Source organism: Drepanopeziza brunnea (assembly GCF_022702325.1).
Source record: "Drepanopeziza brunnea f. sp. 'multigermtubi' strain 214-2 chromosome Unknown ctg19, whole genome shotgun sequence".
Lineage (NCBI taxonomy): Eukaryota > Fungi > Ascomycota > Leotiomycetes > Helotiales > Drepanopezizaceae > Drepanopeziza > Drepanopeziza brunnea.
The window spans coordinates 3,069,215-3,085,191 of record NW_027094082.1 but is presented as its reverse complement, the minus strand read 5'-3'; the positions used below and the strand labels follow the sequence as shown (position 1 = coordinate 3,085,191).

Genomic DNA, 15,977 nt, shown 5'->3' with positions numbered 1-15,977 from the left:
GCTGTTGCGAAATCTATCTCCGGGAAAATCAGTATGAATTGATATAATTAAAGATGTAACCAAGTCTGACTGGGGGTAGGCGAAGGGGTCCGTCAATGGGTCGAGCTCCCCTGCGAGTCGAGGTTTGTCGTCCAGGTCTAGAGTTCCAGCCTTTTGCCATGTACTCAGCTTTGCGATCGCCATGGGACCTTTCATCCAATCTGGCACGTCCGGTCAGTTGGACTATCCGACACCAATTCCCCATTCTGCTAGCCAATCCACCCTGTATTGTTCCGACTCATCTAAACGATTCCACTTCCACTTACATCTGCAGTCCCACAGCTCTTGTTCTATAAGATCGTCCCAACTTCGAGGATATCCATTCTCTGCGAATATGAGATAAATAGGTCTCGGCGGCTTTCTGACTGTGTAGTCGGGGAACAGCTCCTTGCGCCTATTCATTTTTCGCCCGTCGAGAATGGTATTGTAAAGTAATAAAGTATCGCTGGCGCGTCTTCATATCGAGTTCCAAGGGTACGCGCGCTGTCCAAGTTCGGGCTCCAGGTGAAGAACGAGCGTCGCAAGATAATAATGACGAAGGAAAGAGCGCACAAACCTTCGATCTCGATCTCGACCACGATTCATATTCTTCTCTGGCTCAAGGACTTGGTAGGTCGCTGCTTCAGCTTTTGTTGGTTGGTGTTGTATGTTATGTGGAAAGATGGGTGGAAGCTGCAATTGAGGAAGCCATACACTTTTAGGAAGTTCGCGGTCGCGCTAGTTAGTCACGTGTATCAGTCACCGACGAAGACCCGGACTAGAGCTAGTGCAGTATGCCAGTGACAAAGTGAAGTAGCAATCTATGAGGTGAGGATTGGTTAGACTCTACTGTAGATTCTGGTTCCGACACCTACAGTTTTCGAAGATTGCTACAAATGTTGAACTTCAGCAGTAAAAATTTAGTTGTCAGCCGGACCTTTTCAGAACCGAGCTTCAGGATAGCGTACGTGTCTGTTCTGGCATTACGTTTATCTAGTACATGGATCAGGTATTTTCCCCGGACTCCAGTTGCGATGCCTCTTCTGCGTCTAGAACTTGTACTGCCTCTTCTCACGCTTATCACCTCTCTTCTCATCGTCCCGCTTCAGCCTCTTCCGACTCTCCGTTGCAATCATATCACTCAGATCCTCGCCGAAGTCCCACGCCCCTTTCTCCTCCTTCTTCTGTGCCTCGAATCTCCGCTTGACCTCCTCCTTACTGATACCATCCTCCGACTGCAGGGAATCTGGATCAAGAGACACGTCAACATCTCCCGGCTTCTTTCGCTTCCTACTATCGTCGTCTTGGCCCAGCACTGGTAAGTGTGCCTGAGCACCTCTAACATCGTAAGCACGCTCGCCGCCAAAGAACCCCTCGGCACGGATTTGTCGTTCTGGAATGACTTGGTAGGCTGATCGGGGTGCAGAAGACTCTTCTGTATCGGTGCCTCGTTTCGATTTCCTGACGTCGAAGTCTCCAGTGACGTTAACATCGCCGGGATACTCAGATGGTACTGCAGACTCTAGTCCACCAGGAGTCTCAAGGCCGCTAGGTGTTTGCAGGCCAGCACCAATGTCCTCTTCATCCTCTTCGTCTTCGTCTTCACTCTCTTCGTCTTCTGACTCGTCTTCAGGTGCTTGCAATTCTCCCCAAAGCGTTCTCTCGACAGGCTCTCCGGCTTGATTGTTGACCTGAGGTTGCAAGACACCAAAGATGTCTCCTCCGTAAAGAGGCCGATTGAACTCGTCAACGGGAGGCTTGCCATATCCACCAGGATGGAAACCCCAAGCACCGCCCGGTGGAGGTGGCGCATTGAGACCCGGGATCTTGAGAGAAGGATACGAAGGCGGGGGGCCGAATCTTTGTTGATTGATTAGCCAAGGTGGGGGAGCTCCCGGGGGAATGTTTAAGGCCTCCTTCAACTCTTCGCTCAGCTCGCCAGGACGTAAATGCCTCAGATTGGTCTCATACTCCTTGCCTTCGTAGTAAACCTCCCCGTAGCGAGTTAGTTCCGGCTTCGTTTGGAACCGAAAGAAGGCTTCATACAGCTTTTGATAATCGATATCCAACTTTCCCATCTTTGGCTGAACTCTTTCCCTTTGCTTCTGCTTCAGACTCGCTTCATTCTGTTTCTCCAATACGGCATCGCGCATCTCGGCAATTCCGGTATCCTGGATGAATTTAGGCAATGCGAAAGGAGGCTTCTCGACACCTCGTTTTGAGGAAAGATATTCGCGCTTCAGTGACCAATGTGTTGGTACTGGAACGATATTTCGGCAAGATTTGATCTGAACGAGTAATCGAGGATCGGATGCAGACGTATCGGTCCATTCTACCAGCTCTGGCTTCTGCACGAGCGCCTTTAATTCAGCAACCGACAGCTTATCTCTCTCCTTCCTCTTCTTCTTCGACAGCTTCATCTCCTTATCCGCTTCCTCGTCTTCATCTGGAATTTCATCGTCGCCATCGTAGAACACCTCGCCCTTGTCTGCATCTGCTGGCTTCGCAGCCTCGCCATCCTCTGTGTTCGCGCGAAACTTCTCCATAATCCCCTTGAACATCTCAAAGTTCGGGTCATCTTCGCTGATATTGAGTATCGAAACATCGGGCTGGAGTAGATCGTCTTCTTCTTCTTGGGCAGTCGTAGTTGCAGGAGCTGCTGCAGGCACTGGCTCTGGTACCTCCTCTGGCTGCTTCTCTGATTCGGAAGTCTCACTGGTCTGCAACAACATCAATATGGACAAGTGGTTGTTAAAATAATTCAGATCACTCACCTGCGCCTTTTTCTGCTCCTTCTTCTTCAGCCGCCGCATCTGATTCTTGGACATATTTTTGGGCGCCATCTTCAGCGACGGAGGGCTTCACGCCCAGGGACTGAAGTTCTCTGTAGCGGGGCTGGCTAGTTATATGCCAGACTATCTGCAGATACTCCCAAAGACGAAGATAATTTGTTGACAGTGGTAGTGCGCCGAGTGTGTTGGGCCGGGGAGCTTTCGTCGCGTTGGAGTTGATTGATGTTCTTCAGGTTCAGGTCGCGATTTTACTAATCATGCTTAGCGTCGAAAGGGGAAGCTGTGTCTTCCCAACCACTGCATATTGTATCAGATAGAGTTCAGCCTCGAGCACAGTCTCGGCTCACACCACCTACCTTCCTGGACATCATCACTTCAATCGAATCCGACGGGCAATTCAATGTCGGTTCAATCGCGACCAACATGATCCTGCCGACAGGGCTACACACTCATTGAAACACCCCCATGCCTAACTCAACTCTAACATCTATGTCTGGCGGCCCCAGGTTCAAATTCCCTGACGACAGCGAGCCTACCCAACGTACTTCCATGGAGAAGTTCCCGGATCATTTTGAGTCTCCGGACAGCCAATCGCCATATTTGTCCAGCCCTACCAGATCTAATGGCTATACGGACGGATCAAGCTCTGCGGGCAGATGGCAATCGCTGAAGGATAGCGGGCGACGGGGATCTGCTTGGAACGGACAGGCAAGCATAGGAGGAAAACATGGCAGACAACCGAGCTTAAGCGATGCATTCAGAACGATCCGGACGAGGAAAGGGAGCATCAGTGCAAACGTACACGAAGTAGCAGATGCACTGAAGGCGCCTGTCTCGCCCAAACTGATTGTGTGTAACCGCTCCAGCTAGCCCTTTCCCAGTGTCAGTGCTACTGCTAATACTGATATTCGTAGACTCTGTGCATAATTTGGTATATGTCGAGTGCTTTGACGAGTACCTCCTCGAAAGCAATCCTGAATGCCTTCCCCAAACCAGCCACCCTTACTCTGATACAATTCGCATTCGTCGCCTTCCTCTGCCTCTTTTTCTCTCACCTGGCGACGGTCTTCCCCAGTCTTCAAACTAGAATCCCTGCATTAAAACACAGAGTTCGGTATCCCACCCGAGAGGTCATCGTGACAACCATGCCTCTGGCTGCCTTCCAAATAGGGGGCCATCTCCTGTCTTCATCAGCAACCATGAAGATCCCCGTCTCTCTGGTCCACACTATCAAGGGACTATCTCCTCTCTTCACTGTACTGGCATATCGAGTCATCTTCGATATTCGCTACCCAATAACCACCTATATCTCACTAACCCCCCTGACATTAGGTGTAATGCTGGCATGTTCTGCGGAATTTCGGGGAAACTTTTTGGGAATTTTTTATGCTTTCCTTGCCGCCCTGATTTTTGTCACACAGAACATCTTCTCAAAGCGTCTCTTCAACGCTGCGTCTAAAGCCGAAGCATCGGGTGTCCAAAGCCGAAAGTTGGACAAACTAAACCTCCTTTGCTATTCCTCTGGCCTAGCTTTTGTCCTCACCTCGCCCATCTGGTTCTGGTCAGAAGGCCTGGAAATTATGCGGGACTTCTTTCACGATGGCACGGTCGATCTCGCCGAAGGCTCTCCCTCCAAACCGGCATTCGACCACGGCCGCCTGGCCTTAGAATACGTTTTCAACGGCACCTTCCATTTCGGCCAAAATATCATCGCCTTCGTCCTACTCTCCATGGTCTCTCCCGTAACCTACTCTGTCGCCTCCCTCATCAAGCGCGTCTTCATCGTCGTGATAGCCATTATCTGGTTCCGAAACCCCACTACCAAAATCCAAGGCCTTGGCATAGCCTTAACCTTCTTCGGCCTCTACCTGTACGACCGAACGAGCCAAAGCAGTAAAGCTGACAAGAAGGCGAAAATGATGGATATCAAAGAAGACAGCCTCCTCCCCTCCTCCCACCTACCGAATCGCAACGGGTCTCCGGCTTTCGACACCCCGGTCCGAGGCTATACCAACGGGTATGCCATCAACTCCTCCTCGGAGTCAAAAAAATCTGACGATTTTGGCCGTGTAGGCAACCCACGAGGAGCGAGTAATGTGGCGTGGCTACCGCCGGGAACGAGACAAGAAGAGACGTGGCGGCCGAGAGAGCTGAGCGCGAATGGGAACGGCAGTTTTCACGGTACGCATGTAACTGTTTCTTGACGAACTGGGTTAAAGATGCGGTATTTAGACGAGCGGGCTAGACTACTCTGGGTGGCGTTATATGGTGTTCTTGTATTGGATCTATGTAGCTGTAGAGCGAGTTCATGGGGAATAAATCTGTCGATCAAGCACCCGGGTCTCTTCGCCGTTGTCCCAGGGAAGGTCTCCCGCCATCTAAGGTCGCTCCTGTTTGTACCCCAACTGCCCGCCCAATGCCATTTTTGTTACTGACTTCGCCTCAAGATCTCGCATAACCAGAACCAGCTCCAAGTCCGGAAACTTAGGTGTATCTGCAGATAAAAGATAGAGCTGGGGACAGAGCAGGGCCATGGTGAAGAAGTGGGAGGTGCTGGCCAAGATCAGTACGGGTCGGCTGTCAGCTGACTTTTGATTCATTTGCTGCTGGAAGCACGAACAAGAACATTAATCCATCAGATCCAACTTCAGCACTTTCAGATGACCACAATACTGCAACTTTCTTACGATGAGAGTCTCCTCCCGTTTTCCGATACCGCAATTGAAACCAATCGGTAATGTTCCCCTGTGCAACAGTGCAACAGGGTTTGGCATTATCGGCAGCTTGACAGCTGCCGGTCGATGAGTACTGCGGCATTCCCACTATTGCGGAAGCAACAGGAAGACGGTTCAGGTACGCACAACGCAACTTTCAAGACTGCTATGCTCATGTCATGTCACAGAGATAGAGATTTCGGGAGAAGAACCATGTCATTATCGGCCATACAGATGGCTGTAAGACCGTCAACGCGTTTTCCCCCGACAATTGAACTTCAACTGATGACTATCAGATGTAACGAACGCGAGAATCTGCAGTCGAGATCTCGCAGCTTCAGTGTCCCGGCTCTCGTAGACCCCGCCGTTGATGCTGCTGGGAACGGTGCTAGATCTTGTAAGAGTATTCACGACCCGAAATGTCGTGTTGCGAGGTCGCGAAATGGTCACAGGTGCCTGGAGCAGGAACGATATGTTTAGTCTACGTCACGCGTTACTACACACACTTGCTCTATGGAAAGAAGTCATTCCAGGGGCCACCCCTTACCCTATCAACTTTAGCGACCACGAATTAGAGCTTCACAACAGTAAATGGAGCTTGCTGAAGGGCTTGGAGGGGTTCTGCATCAACTTCAGGATGGTGACTTGGTGGGATGGTATTGAGGGAGAAGTTTGAAGTGGCTTCGAAGGTTAACGAAAGCTTCAAGGAGATGTTCGTTGGCATGGCCGAATGCGAGTCGCAGAGGCGTCTCTATTCGCGGATCTGGCCATGTCATGACTAAGAACAATTTCCAGAGCCAGACAAGGCGATAGCGATACTTGTATCCCATACTGTTCAAGTGTCAGCCATTTGGTCCGCCCCGCCTTACGTCAACTGTAAGATTCAGCATCATATACGCCGAGCGTGGGTTCTTTTTGGGCAGCGTGGTGCCTTCCCGGGGGAACTCACTCCGACGGTGTTGTAAGATATAGATGGGCTGCGTTTAGACTTGAATTTTTGAGGCGTTCTTTCTTTCTTGTGTACCTCCGTGTGCACCCACAGCTGACTTCGGTCCGGTCTTGATACCTCTCGTTTTGCGACTCTGACACCGCTACGCTTCTAAGCTAGATACGGCAGTCTCTGCCTTGCTTCTTTGGATTCTTTCCCTGACGAGAGCTCTCTCGCTCTCTCATTGTGATCCATCCTATCTATAAGGGAAGGGCGCAGCTGATGACAGCCTTTGCTGTAACACCTTGAACTGCTTTCTAGGGCTGTCTTGTATGTAACTCCTTAGCTTAGCTCGTCGCCGTACTATATAGGAGGTCCCAGGACGGCAGGCTCCGCTTACCACCGCCCGACGTGAATAAATACAACAACAACAAATGTCAGCCATTCCCCCTTTTCCAAGCGATGTCTCACCCAGACTTACCAAAGCGCGCATGAGGCCAACAAGTTGGCTGCTTGATAGAGCGGAGGTCCCCGCGCCACTCATTGTGAGCACGGAATTGAATACCTGCTCGACACCCTAGTGTGGCTTCCACCTGTGCACACCTCACGAGGCAAGCACGCAAACCGGCCGGATGATGAATTCGTAGGAGAACCAGAATCAGGCATACGGCGATTCTGAGCCGAGGAAGACTTGAGGCCTTAGAATACCCCTAGACCACTCCATAGGACTGACTAGCAGTAGAAGTTCTTGATTTTGAGAGCATTTCCAGAGGAAGATTACTTCTTAAAGAAAAAAAAAAGGGGGTGCAGTCATTCTTGCACAGCTTTGGAGCTGACAGGAGTGTGGTGCTTTCTTATGGGAGTTCCAGCCAATTTACACTAGGACAAAGGGCACGGGGTAGACTGTGTCATGGCGTCAGTTATAACTGAGTTGTGAAAGCATTAGAATGTACTGGGTTTATTTCAATATTTACACTTGGCTTTGCGAGCCTTTGGAAGGCATGAAGCGACGGGGATATATCGAAGTTGTGGGTTGAGCCTTTTTTGTTCTCTCTCGGTTAACAGTCTCGGTTAACATCTCGGTTAATTTATGTAGACGTTAGTGAAGCAACCTCTCCAGCCTCAGCATTTTTAAGAAGACTTCTCCGGCGGTGCATTCCATTTCAATAATGGAGCTCAATCCTGCTAACGGTTCACGGTTTGAAGAAAAGGACCCAACACCTCAATCGCAAGTAAGACAGAAGAGGCGATGAATAAGAACAAAGATGCTTCATCTTTGGGACAAAGCGCTGATAGATATATTCTACAGTCTTAAGATATTCAGATTAAAGCTCAAGCTCAGGGAGGATGCTGAAGGTTTCTGTTGAATCAGGTAGAGCTGATGGACTCTGCAGGAAGGTATCGTTTTCTCTACTCCTATCTCTCTCAATAAATACTCGGTCTCGAGATTCGAAGAAGCACGACAAAGAGAACATGAACACTGGAAGATGATTCTTAAGTCCTCAATTACTCGTCAAGTCGCGAGAAAAAACATCCCAAATATCGTTCCTTTTGGAGCAATCCAAGGATAAGTATGAAGCCTCCGTCAAGGGGCTGTGATTAATCAGGGCCGCTGGTCAGCTTCACCAAGCTGCCATCATGTATCATCAACTAATGATTCAATTTTGCCACCTGAAGCTACAATATAGTGAGACTCTGGGCGGTCCATTTGTGGTACAGGAGTAGATAGTATAAAGCAAGCGCAATTTTGTCCGCATCATATCAATACATTAGGCGTTACACTGCTAGATATCGGAGTAGTGACAGACCTATCGCAACCAATCATATTGCTCGTTTGAAGGAAATCAGTGAATTTCGTCCCTATGTGTAGGTCATTTACTCACGATATGCTGCGAGCTTGCGACTAGCGTTTTATTTGCGTCCACCGATCCCGTCACCTCGTCAACAACGCGTTTGAGCTTCTATCACTACATACCCGTCTTCCCTCTCGCAATCCCCCAATCACCCTAGATTTTCTCTCTATCACTAGTCTCAACGTGTTGGAGTGGTCTCAGACCAGCTCTGCTTTCCACGCTCCGAATTTGGAGTCGACTTCACCGTCTAGCAATCGCGCTCGATCGACATCCAGACTCATTATGGCATCTGAAAAGAGAGAAAAGGCCGCAGTTCCAGCAACATCGGGGAAGAGGTACCTTGTGGAGGGTTCAGATGTGAAAGAAGAATACGAGACTCCGTTTCATGAGTAAGTTGTTTTCGTTGCTGAAGTTGCAATCCACTGGACTGACTTTTGACTTTCAGGTTGATCAAGTCGGGCAACATGGTGAAATTATACGTCGGCCCCGCCAAGCAGGTCTGGTTTCTGCACGAGGATCTTCTCAGCCACGGCTCGGAGTACTTTATGGAAGCATTCAGAGGCGATTTCAAGAAAGCTACCGAGAAGACCATCATATTGGACAACGAGGATCCCGCGATCTTTGGTCTGTTCGTCACATGGCTCTACACAGGAGATCTACATTCCGTCAAGTCAGATAGCAGCCAGAAGAAAGATGATCGACCTATCACCTGGTGTTATCTGGAGGCCTTCGCTGACAAATTCTGGTTGAATGATCTGTCAACAATAGCTGTTGGTAACTGGTATGATTGCTATGTACCAAAGTATATGAAGCGATCGGCCGAGGATATCAAGTTCATCTACGAGGAATGCTCAGAGCACACTCGTTTGAGAGGTGTGGCAAGCCGCAAAGTAATGAATCGCCATTACTTGAGTCGGAAGGTTGATGATTATGCCTGGCTCGGTCAGCTCTTGGCCTGCAATGCGTCCTTCGCAGGGAATTTCGCAATCAGACTGAAGAGTCACAAATTGATGTTCGATAATATGTCATTCTGCTGCTGCCTAAACGATTGCTGGCTACACACCGCTGGAGCGATCAACTAAGGAAGCACAGCGGGTTGCATACAACTCAAGAGGAGATAGCATGTGTTTTCTAGCGCATCTGAAATCATGGATATCAGGTCTTTCGAGTGGCATGGGAGGTGATGGGGTGACTTACTTCACACCTTTGATAGTGCATAGAGAATGGAGATTATTTTCGGAAGCATTAGGCACAGATTGTATAGTACAACAACACAAATTGCGCTCCGCATTCCAGACTTCCGAATGCAATTGCTTGAGAAAAATCTGCAAGATGGTACAAACCCACTCCTGAGAATGCAGTGATACTTTAATATCTCAACAGGACTCTGATATTTAAAGAGATATTCCTCGTGACAGTTTCTAATTTCCAGGCTACTTGGGGACAAGCCTTGTTCCTCCCTATCCTAGACATGAAAAAGAGGTTCGGTGGTTGTTGTAGTATTTATTAACGTCGGGCGGGTGGCAGGCGGAGCCTGCCGCCCTGGGACCTCCCACGGGGTACGGCGACGTGCTAGGCTAAGGAATTGCAGACAAGACGGCCCCAAAAAGTAGTTTAAAGTGGTACAGCAAAGTTGCCATCAGCTGCGCCCTTCCCCTACAGATAGGATGGATCGCAGTGAGAGATAATCCTCTCGACAAGGAAAAACCAGAGTAGCAAGACAGATACTGCCGTAGCTAGCTTAAGAGCGTAGTAGCCGTATCAGAGTCGCAAAACGACAGACAGGTGTCGAGGCCGGACTGGAGTCAGCCGTAAAAGAGGTTCGGTATGATGCCATAGGGTAAATATTGACTTCGCTTAAAAAGATCACGCTAATCACTAGTGCTACCTACCACTTTCTACCAGCCTAGTACCGAAGTCCAGCATCTTCCAATTGCAATTCAAATCACCGAAAGACACAGCCTCAAGTGTCGCATTCGCAGACGTGCAAACACTGTTTCCAAAACTATTGGCGGCCGAACACCAAATCAGATCGAAACTACCAAGATAGGACGTCTGACGCGTCTCCTTCGTGCGCACTCAGTTGTCAATACTAGAGACGCGCAAAAATGTCGAAGATCACAAGCTCGACAGCAAGCTTGATGACCAATGAGCATCCTTCCAAGATTCCAGACCGAACCCAAAAAGCATTCAAGGACGTTGGAGAGTAAGTTTCTGAAGAGAAAAAAAGTGACTAGGTCGATTCGACCGCGCGCGCAGCGTACGGGCTGGCTGACCAGGAACTAGGATGACGGCCTCGAGCAACATGGTCACGATCTACGTTGGTCCGGATAGGAAGTGCTGGACCGTACATGAGAACTTGATCTGCGATCGGACGAGGTTCTTTCGCAGCGCTTTCCGGGGAGGGTTTGCTGAGACGACCGAGAAGTCTATATGGTTGGAGGATGACGACCCCGAGATCTTCAAGCTCTTCGTCGAGTGGCTCTACGGCTCGGACTTACGCTGCAAAGAGAAGGATATGAGGATCCCTGGTCACGCACGAGACAAGAACCACCCGTTCGACTGGTACGGCTTGGAGGCATTTGGGCACAAAATTGCTTCGGATGAAGTAGTTGAGGTTGCACGTGATGTATCTGAGAGCTGCTGGTTGTGTGATCCTTTCAAACGCACAGTAAAAGTCCAGGAGGTCCAGTTCGTTTACGAGAAATGCCCCGACTCGTCCCCATTCCGGGAAAACATCGAGGAGCGAACTCTGGAGATGTATCTTGACCCGAACTTTGGAGACTTCGAACACTGGGCGAGACTCATAACATGCAACAAAACTTATGCCGAAGCGATCGGAAAGAGTCTGAAGGAACATATGAGCTTGGAACTTCCTTTTGATGAACCCTGTGAGATCGAATCTTGCTCGATACATTTGCGAAACGATGAGGCCAGGAAATTTATGGGATATTAAGTCGGAGTGGCTCTGGGAAATGGTTATGGCCTGAAGACAAGACTTATGAGCCTGCCATAGGAATCTTTCGCAGTATCGAGTAAATAGCTAAGAAAAACGTCGCGATTGCCAAGCCTGTGACGCTTGCGCAAAGGCCAGAATCTCCGAATGTTTCACAAAACCAATACACTCGCTTTGAAGGGTGTGGTTTAGGGTCTTGCGATTTCACAATATCCGTTTCAGGTATTTATTATTTGATTTTAGTTCCAAGCCTTCCGAGACATTGATTAGCATAGGCATAAATGTCTACCGCCAGCCCAAAAACAGCCAAGTACCTATTTATCTGTTGATATATACATCTGCTTTTCCTTAATCACAAGCTCATCAGTCATCTCAACCTGTCTAAAAGAAAACACCCTCTATCCCAGATCATCAGCAAGTACGACCCGTGTCTTCCCCTTTCCTTCGCTTCTCTCAACCATTAATTACTCTTCCTATCCCAATTTTTCTTATTTTCCTACTTCTCTTTCCAAAATAGTCAATACACTGCCCATTCAACCTACAAGCTCTCTAATTACCACTTACACCAGCTAAATCAAAGCCATAAAATATATCAATTAAGGAAATCGTAAAGGCGCGAAGCTTATTAACTAAATAGTACATACATACATGTACCCGCACCAATATTTCAGCTCTCTGGATTTTACCTTCCAACACCACCGAACTGATTTAATTGATGACCTCGGTGATACAAATCCAAGAGTATAAATACCTAGTATCTTATATCTAGCTAATTTTCATCGCGAATTTCTCCCGTTAGAAGAAGGCACGTTGACTAGGACTACCTATTTGTTATGCAAAAGTGCTACCTGCAATTGCACTACAATGTTCCAGGATTATAATCCCATTTACCGTACGACACTTATCAATAGTGTACTTTTCAACTGCCATCTTCTTCGATCCTCACCCCCTCACCCCTCCCCTCACCTACAATACAAATACCACCGATCAACCAAACTACCGACATCCAGCTTCTTCTACCTTACAGCCCATTTTCTACCCACCCATCCATCCATCTTCCATCCTATGCATCCACCCTCAACTCTCTACCTATACACCATATACCATACCATATGTTCAACAAATAACCAAACCAAAACCCAAACAAAAACAAAAACAACAGACAAAACAAAGCCTAAGCCATCATCCGCTAAATGGCCAACGTCCAAACATCCAAATCGCCCCAAATCAAATAGAACAACATTTCACAGAGTATTTACAGCATAACATCCCTATTTTATTTATTCATCTATCTATCTATCCATCCATCCAATCAGCTACCCAGCCTGTCTATCTGTCCAGCTTTCAATCTGCAATCTGCAATCTGCAAAACGTCAGGTAACCCCCCCTCCAGCCGGCTTCCAATAATCCACCCCACCGGCCCCCCCTCCTCTTCCTTCCCTTCTTACAGAACAAAAAATATGTATATATAAAAGCCAATAAATCCCCAAAAAATACCTTTACTTTTTTTTTAAAAAAAAAATTATCCACTCCCCCCTGCTTCAGAAATTATATATATGGTTTTTTTTTTGGTATGTGTATCTCCGAGTTATAATACTTCGTAGACAAGCTACATGTCCATCTACCACACCAATCTACCTCTCCATCTACCTCTCCATCATCTCACCCTCTTCTACCCTGTCTATCAACCAACCAACCAAAACACCCCCCCCCCTACTCCTCCCCCCTTTTTTTTTCAAAAAAATTCTTTTTTTTCAAAAAAGTAAAAGAATAAAGAAAATTTTAGATCGCCAGTCGCGATCTCATAAACATTCGTAACCTCGTCAAAGTCCTTGCAATTGCAAAACCCTCGCTCGGTATAATATCCGAATTCCGTATGCTCCCCAACGCTCAGGGGAGATTGACTTCCTTCTATACGATGAGAAGGAGTCACGTGCACGAGCTGAATACCGGTAGTAGGTTCTAGGTACAGGTGCAATCAAGTTGGGGGTTCCCTGAACCGCGTGGCGTGCTAAGCGAGAGGCACGCGTGAACCATGGTTCACGGGTGGAGTTGGCCACATCAGCCTCAACTACTACTGTACGACGTAACTAACTTAGGTCGATATGGATAGATATAGGTACCGACAGGGAAAGAACTTCAAAGTCGTAGAACAGTCATCTATTCCCTATTCCCCATTGCTATTACGATTGATACGACTATCTACGAATTCACTCACTCCCGCCTTCGTAACTTCCTAAGATAGAAATAAATAGATAGAACCTCATGATACTTAAGCGAGCGACACTCCTATCTCTCGAGGTCTGCTATCTCTCTCCCCCTCAAGAACCCCAAAACACAGATATGCAAAATCCAAATCTAACTCCAACGCCTGCCTAAGCATGATGATGATGATGATGATGATGATGACGATACCCTTCCTCCCACCTCTCCTCCTTCTTAACACTCACACCCACCCCCATCCCCGTCCCCGGAGTACTCTCTCCCATTCCCATGTCGCCGCCGTCCCCCCTCCCCCTCCCCCTCCCCCTGAGAATCTCCTCACCAGCCCAGCCAAAACCGTCGTAGGCGTGAGCCGGCATCCCGTACGGCCCGCCATGAGCTGCTGCTGCCCCAGCGGTCTGCAGATCTACCACGTACGTCTCAGGCCCGGGCGCGACGTGACCGTTGTAAGCAGCACCCGACCCCAAGATTAGCGGCTCGTACATGTTACCCGCCGGCCCCAGCTGCTCGTGCAGCGTGGTGGTCGCCGACGCGCCGCCGGGGATCCCATGGCCAAAGCCCGTCAGCAGCCCGTCGGCCATGTCGCCCGCGGGAGCGAAAGAACCGCGCCGGGAGGGGGACTGCTCGATGCACATGCGGGGGGGCGTGTTGGGGAGGGTGCTGTTTGCGTTTGGGTTGGAGACGGAGGAGGAAGACGGGTGGTGGTGGTGGTGCTGCTGGGGGTGGTGGGATATCTGCTGCTGCAATTGCCCGTGCAGGTGCAGGGTAGCGTACGAAGGCTTGCGCTCCCTCTTCACAGTAGTTGGCATGTCGCCCATACCCATCTCCATACCCATGCCCATGCCCATGCCCATGCCCATATCCATACCCATATCCAGTTCCATGCTCAGCTCCATGGCCCCCGTTCCGAGCCCGAGGGCCATGCCGGGACTACTGTCCAGACCGAGGGAGCCGTCGACGTCGCTCTCTGTCGTGCCGGCCCGGTCACTCCGCTCCTCGCTTCCGGCATCGCGTTCACGCTTCGTACCCCGCTCCTCGTCTCGGAAATGCTTGAGCTGTTTCGGGGACTCCTTCTTGGGGGGGGAGCGGTTCTTCTCGACCCGGCTCTTGCGCGGTTTGCGGGGGGTGGATGGGGCAGGGACGATGCCGCTCGCGGCATCCATCTGCTTCTTGAAGCGCGAGTAGCGCATGCGGGCGGCATGGCCGTTGGTGATTTCCTGGCAGAGAAGGGGGTCGCGGGCGACCTTATTCCAGTCTATCTGTTTGGCGGATCATGTATCAGGATCATGCCATACCCCAAGTTTCGAGCAATAGTGCGGATTACAAGAGGCAAGAGGATGAAAAGGCAGAAGGAGGGACGTTGAATGTGATGTATAGCTATGACCGAGAACACAGGAAAGTTTGCAAACGCCACGTGGGAATGGAGGGGAGTTGCTTACATCTTTCAAACACTTCTGGCTGAGAATCGCAAACAGCAACCTCGTGATGGAATTCTCGGTCGGCATGACCTGGGATTTGCGAAGGCTCGCCAGCGTGCCGGTTGGAGTCTGTACCTGCGTCTTGCAGATTTGCGTGCCTCGGGTTGGCTGGCTGGCGGGCTTGGGCGCGCGAGTTGAGCAGAAGGTGTTTTCGACTCTCGTGAACTGTGTGAAAATCTACAAGCTTTATTTCTCGATTGAAGTTCTTGGAAGCTTGTTGTATGTATGTGTGCGCGCTGCTGCTAACCTCGTAATCGGAGAGCTCAGAGTTCCTGTTCCCAACAACCTCAACTTCTCTCTTCCCCTCTCCTTCTTCAAAACAGCTCCTCTGGTCTCACAGATCTTGAGGAAGCAGCGCTCCAAAGGGTTTTGGAAAAAAAGAGAATATCCTCTCACGGGCGCTCTCCAGAATGCAACAGGCGGTGAGTAGCTCCTTTCTGGATTCCGGGTGCTGGCTCTGCAGAAACGCCGTGCAAGCCAGTGAGTGAGTGAGTGAGAGGAGGGGAGGGGGCCCCAGCGTGAGAAATACTCTTTTCCTTCACAAAGTCCCTTTGAAAACGGGTGCTTTCGCGTGCGCAAGGTATAAGAAATTAAGAAATCCGCTCAATGGGCCGGCCCCCCCTTTCAAAGCCCACCCCGGGTGTGCTTTGTCACAAAAACCCCCTTCTTTCCTTTCTTGTGCGGGCTCTCTCTCTCTAGGGAATCTCAAGAGAAAGATCAGAGGTAGGTGTGTGCATCCGCTCTGCAGGACGGTGGGGTAGGTAGGTAGGTAGGAGAAGCAGATCAGGTCAGGTCAGGTCAGAGGAGGAGAGGAAGAAGCCCATTGTTGGATCCCGCTTGGCTTGGCCCCGGATAGAGCTCGTCATTGTGTTCATTCTTCTCCGTCCATATCTCTCTCTCTCTCTCTCTCTCTCTCTCTGTCTCTCTCTCTCTCTCTCTCTTTCTCTTTCTCTCTCTCTCTCTGCCCTGGTCTTCCGAGATATCAGAGATCGCTTTGTCTGCCGATGGCAAGGTT

The 15,977-nt window shown here is 49.5% G+C and overlaps 5 protein-coding genes across 5 annotated transcripts; 3 read left to right on the top strand and 2 right to left on the bottom strand.

The window, feature by feature from the left end:
- Window positions 1-1,067: 1,067 nt before the first annotated feature.
- On the bottom strand, window positions 1,068-2,861 carry L3040_009544 (uncharacterized protein; the record flags this gene model as incomplete). Its single annotated transcript, XM_007293337.1, has 2 exons — window positions 1,068-2,738; window positions 2,793-2,861. 2 exons carry the CDS (start codon window positions 2,859-2,861, stop codon window positions 1,068-1,070), a joined length of 1,740 nt encoding a protein of 579 aa, XP_007293399.1.
- Window positions 2,862-3,275: 414 nt separating this feature from the next.
- L3040_009543 (uncharacterized protein) lies at window positions 3,276-6,200 on the top strand (the record flags this gene model as incomplete). Its single annotated transcript, XM_066156002.1, has 8 exons — window positions 3,276-3,659; window positions 3,725-4,999; window positions 5,110-5,202; window positions 5,258-5,298; window positions 5,575-5,663; window positions 5,713-5,764; window positions 5,821-5,921; window positions 5,977-6,200. The coding sequence occupies 8 exons, from the start codon at window positions 3,276-3,278 to the stop codon at window positions 6,198-6,200; spliced, it is 2,259 nt and encodes a 752-aa protein (XP_066010271.1).
- A 2,387-nt stretch (window positions 6,201-8,587) lies between these two features.
- On the top strand, window positions 8,588-9,387 carry L3040_009542 (uncharacterized protein; the record flags this gene model as incomplete). Its single annotated transcript, XM_007293339.1, has 2 exons — window positions 8,588-8,694; window positions 8,751-9,387. The coding sequence occupies 2 exons, from the start codon at window positions 8,588-8,590 to the stop codon at window positions 9,385-9,387; spliced, it is 744 nt and encodes a 247-aa protein (XP_007293401.1).
- A 1,026-nt stretch (window positions 9,388-10,413) lies between these two features.
- L3040_009541 (uncharacterized protein) lies at window positions 10,414-11,261 on the top strand (the record flags this gene model as incomplete). Its single annotated transcript, XM_007293340.1, has 2 exons — window positions 10,414-10,511; window positions 10,592-11,261. The coding sequence occupies 2 exons, from the start codon at window positions 10,414-10,416 to the stop codon at window positions 11,259-11,261; spliced, it is 768 nt and encodes a 255-aa protein (XP_007293402.1).
- Window positions 11,262-13,471: 2,210 nt separating this feature from the next.
- Window positions 13,472-14,989, bottom strand: L3040_009540 (uncharacterized protein; the record flags this gene model as incomplete). The annotated part of the gene is made up of 3 exons (XM_007293341.2): window positions 13,472-13,497; window positions 13,807-14,743; window positions 14,924-14,989. 3 exons carry the CDS (start codon window positions 14,987-14,989, stop codon window positions 13,472-13,474), a joined length of 1,029 nt encoding a protein of 342 aa, XP_007293403.2.
- Window positions 14,990-15,977: the final 988 nt, after the last annotated feature.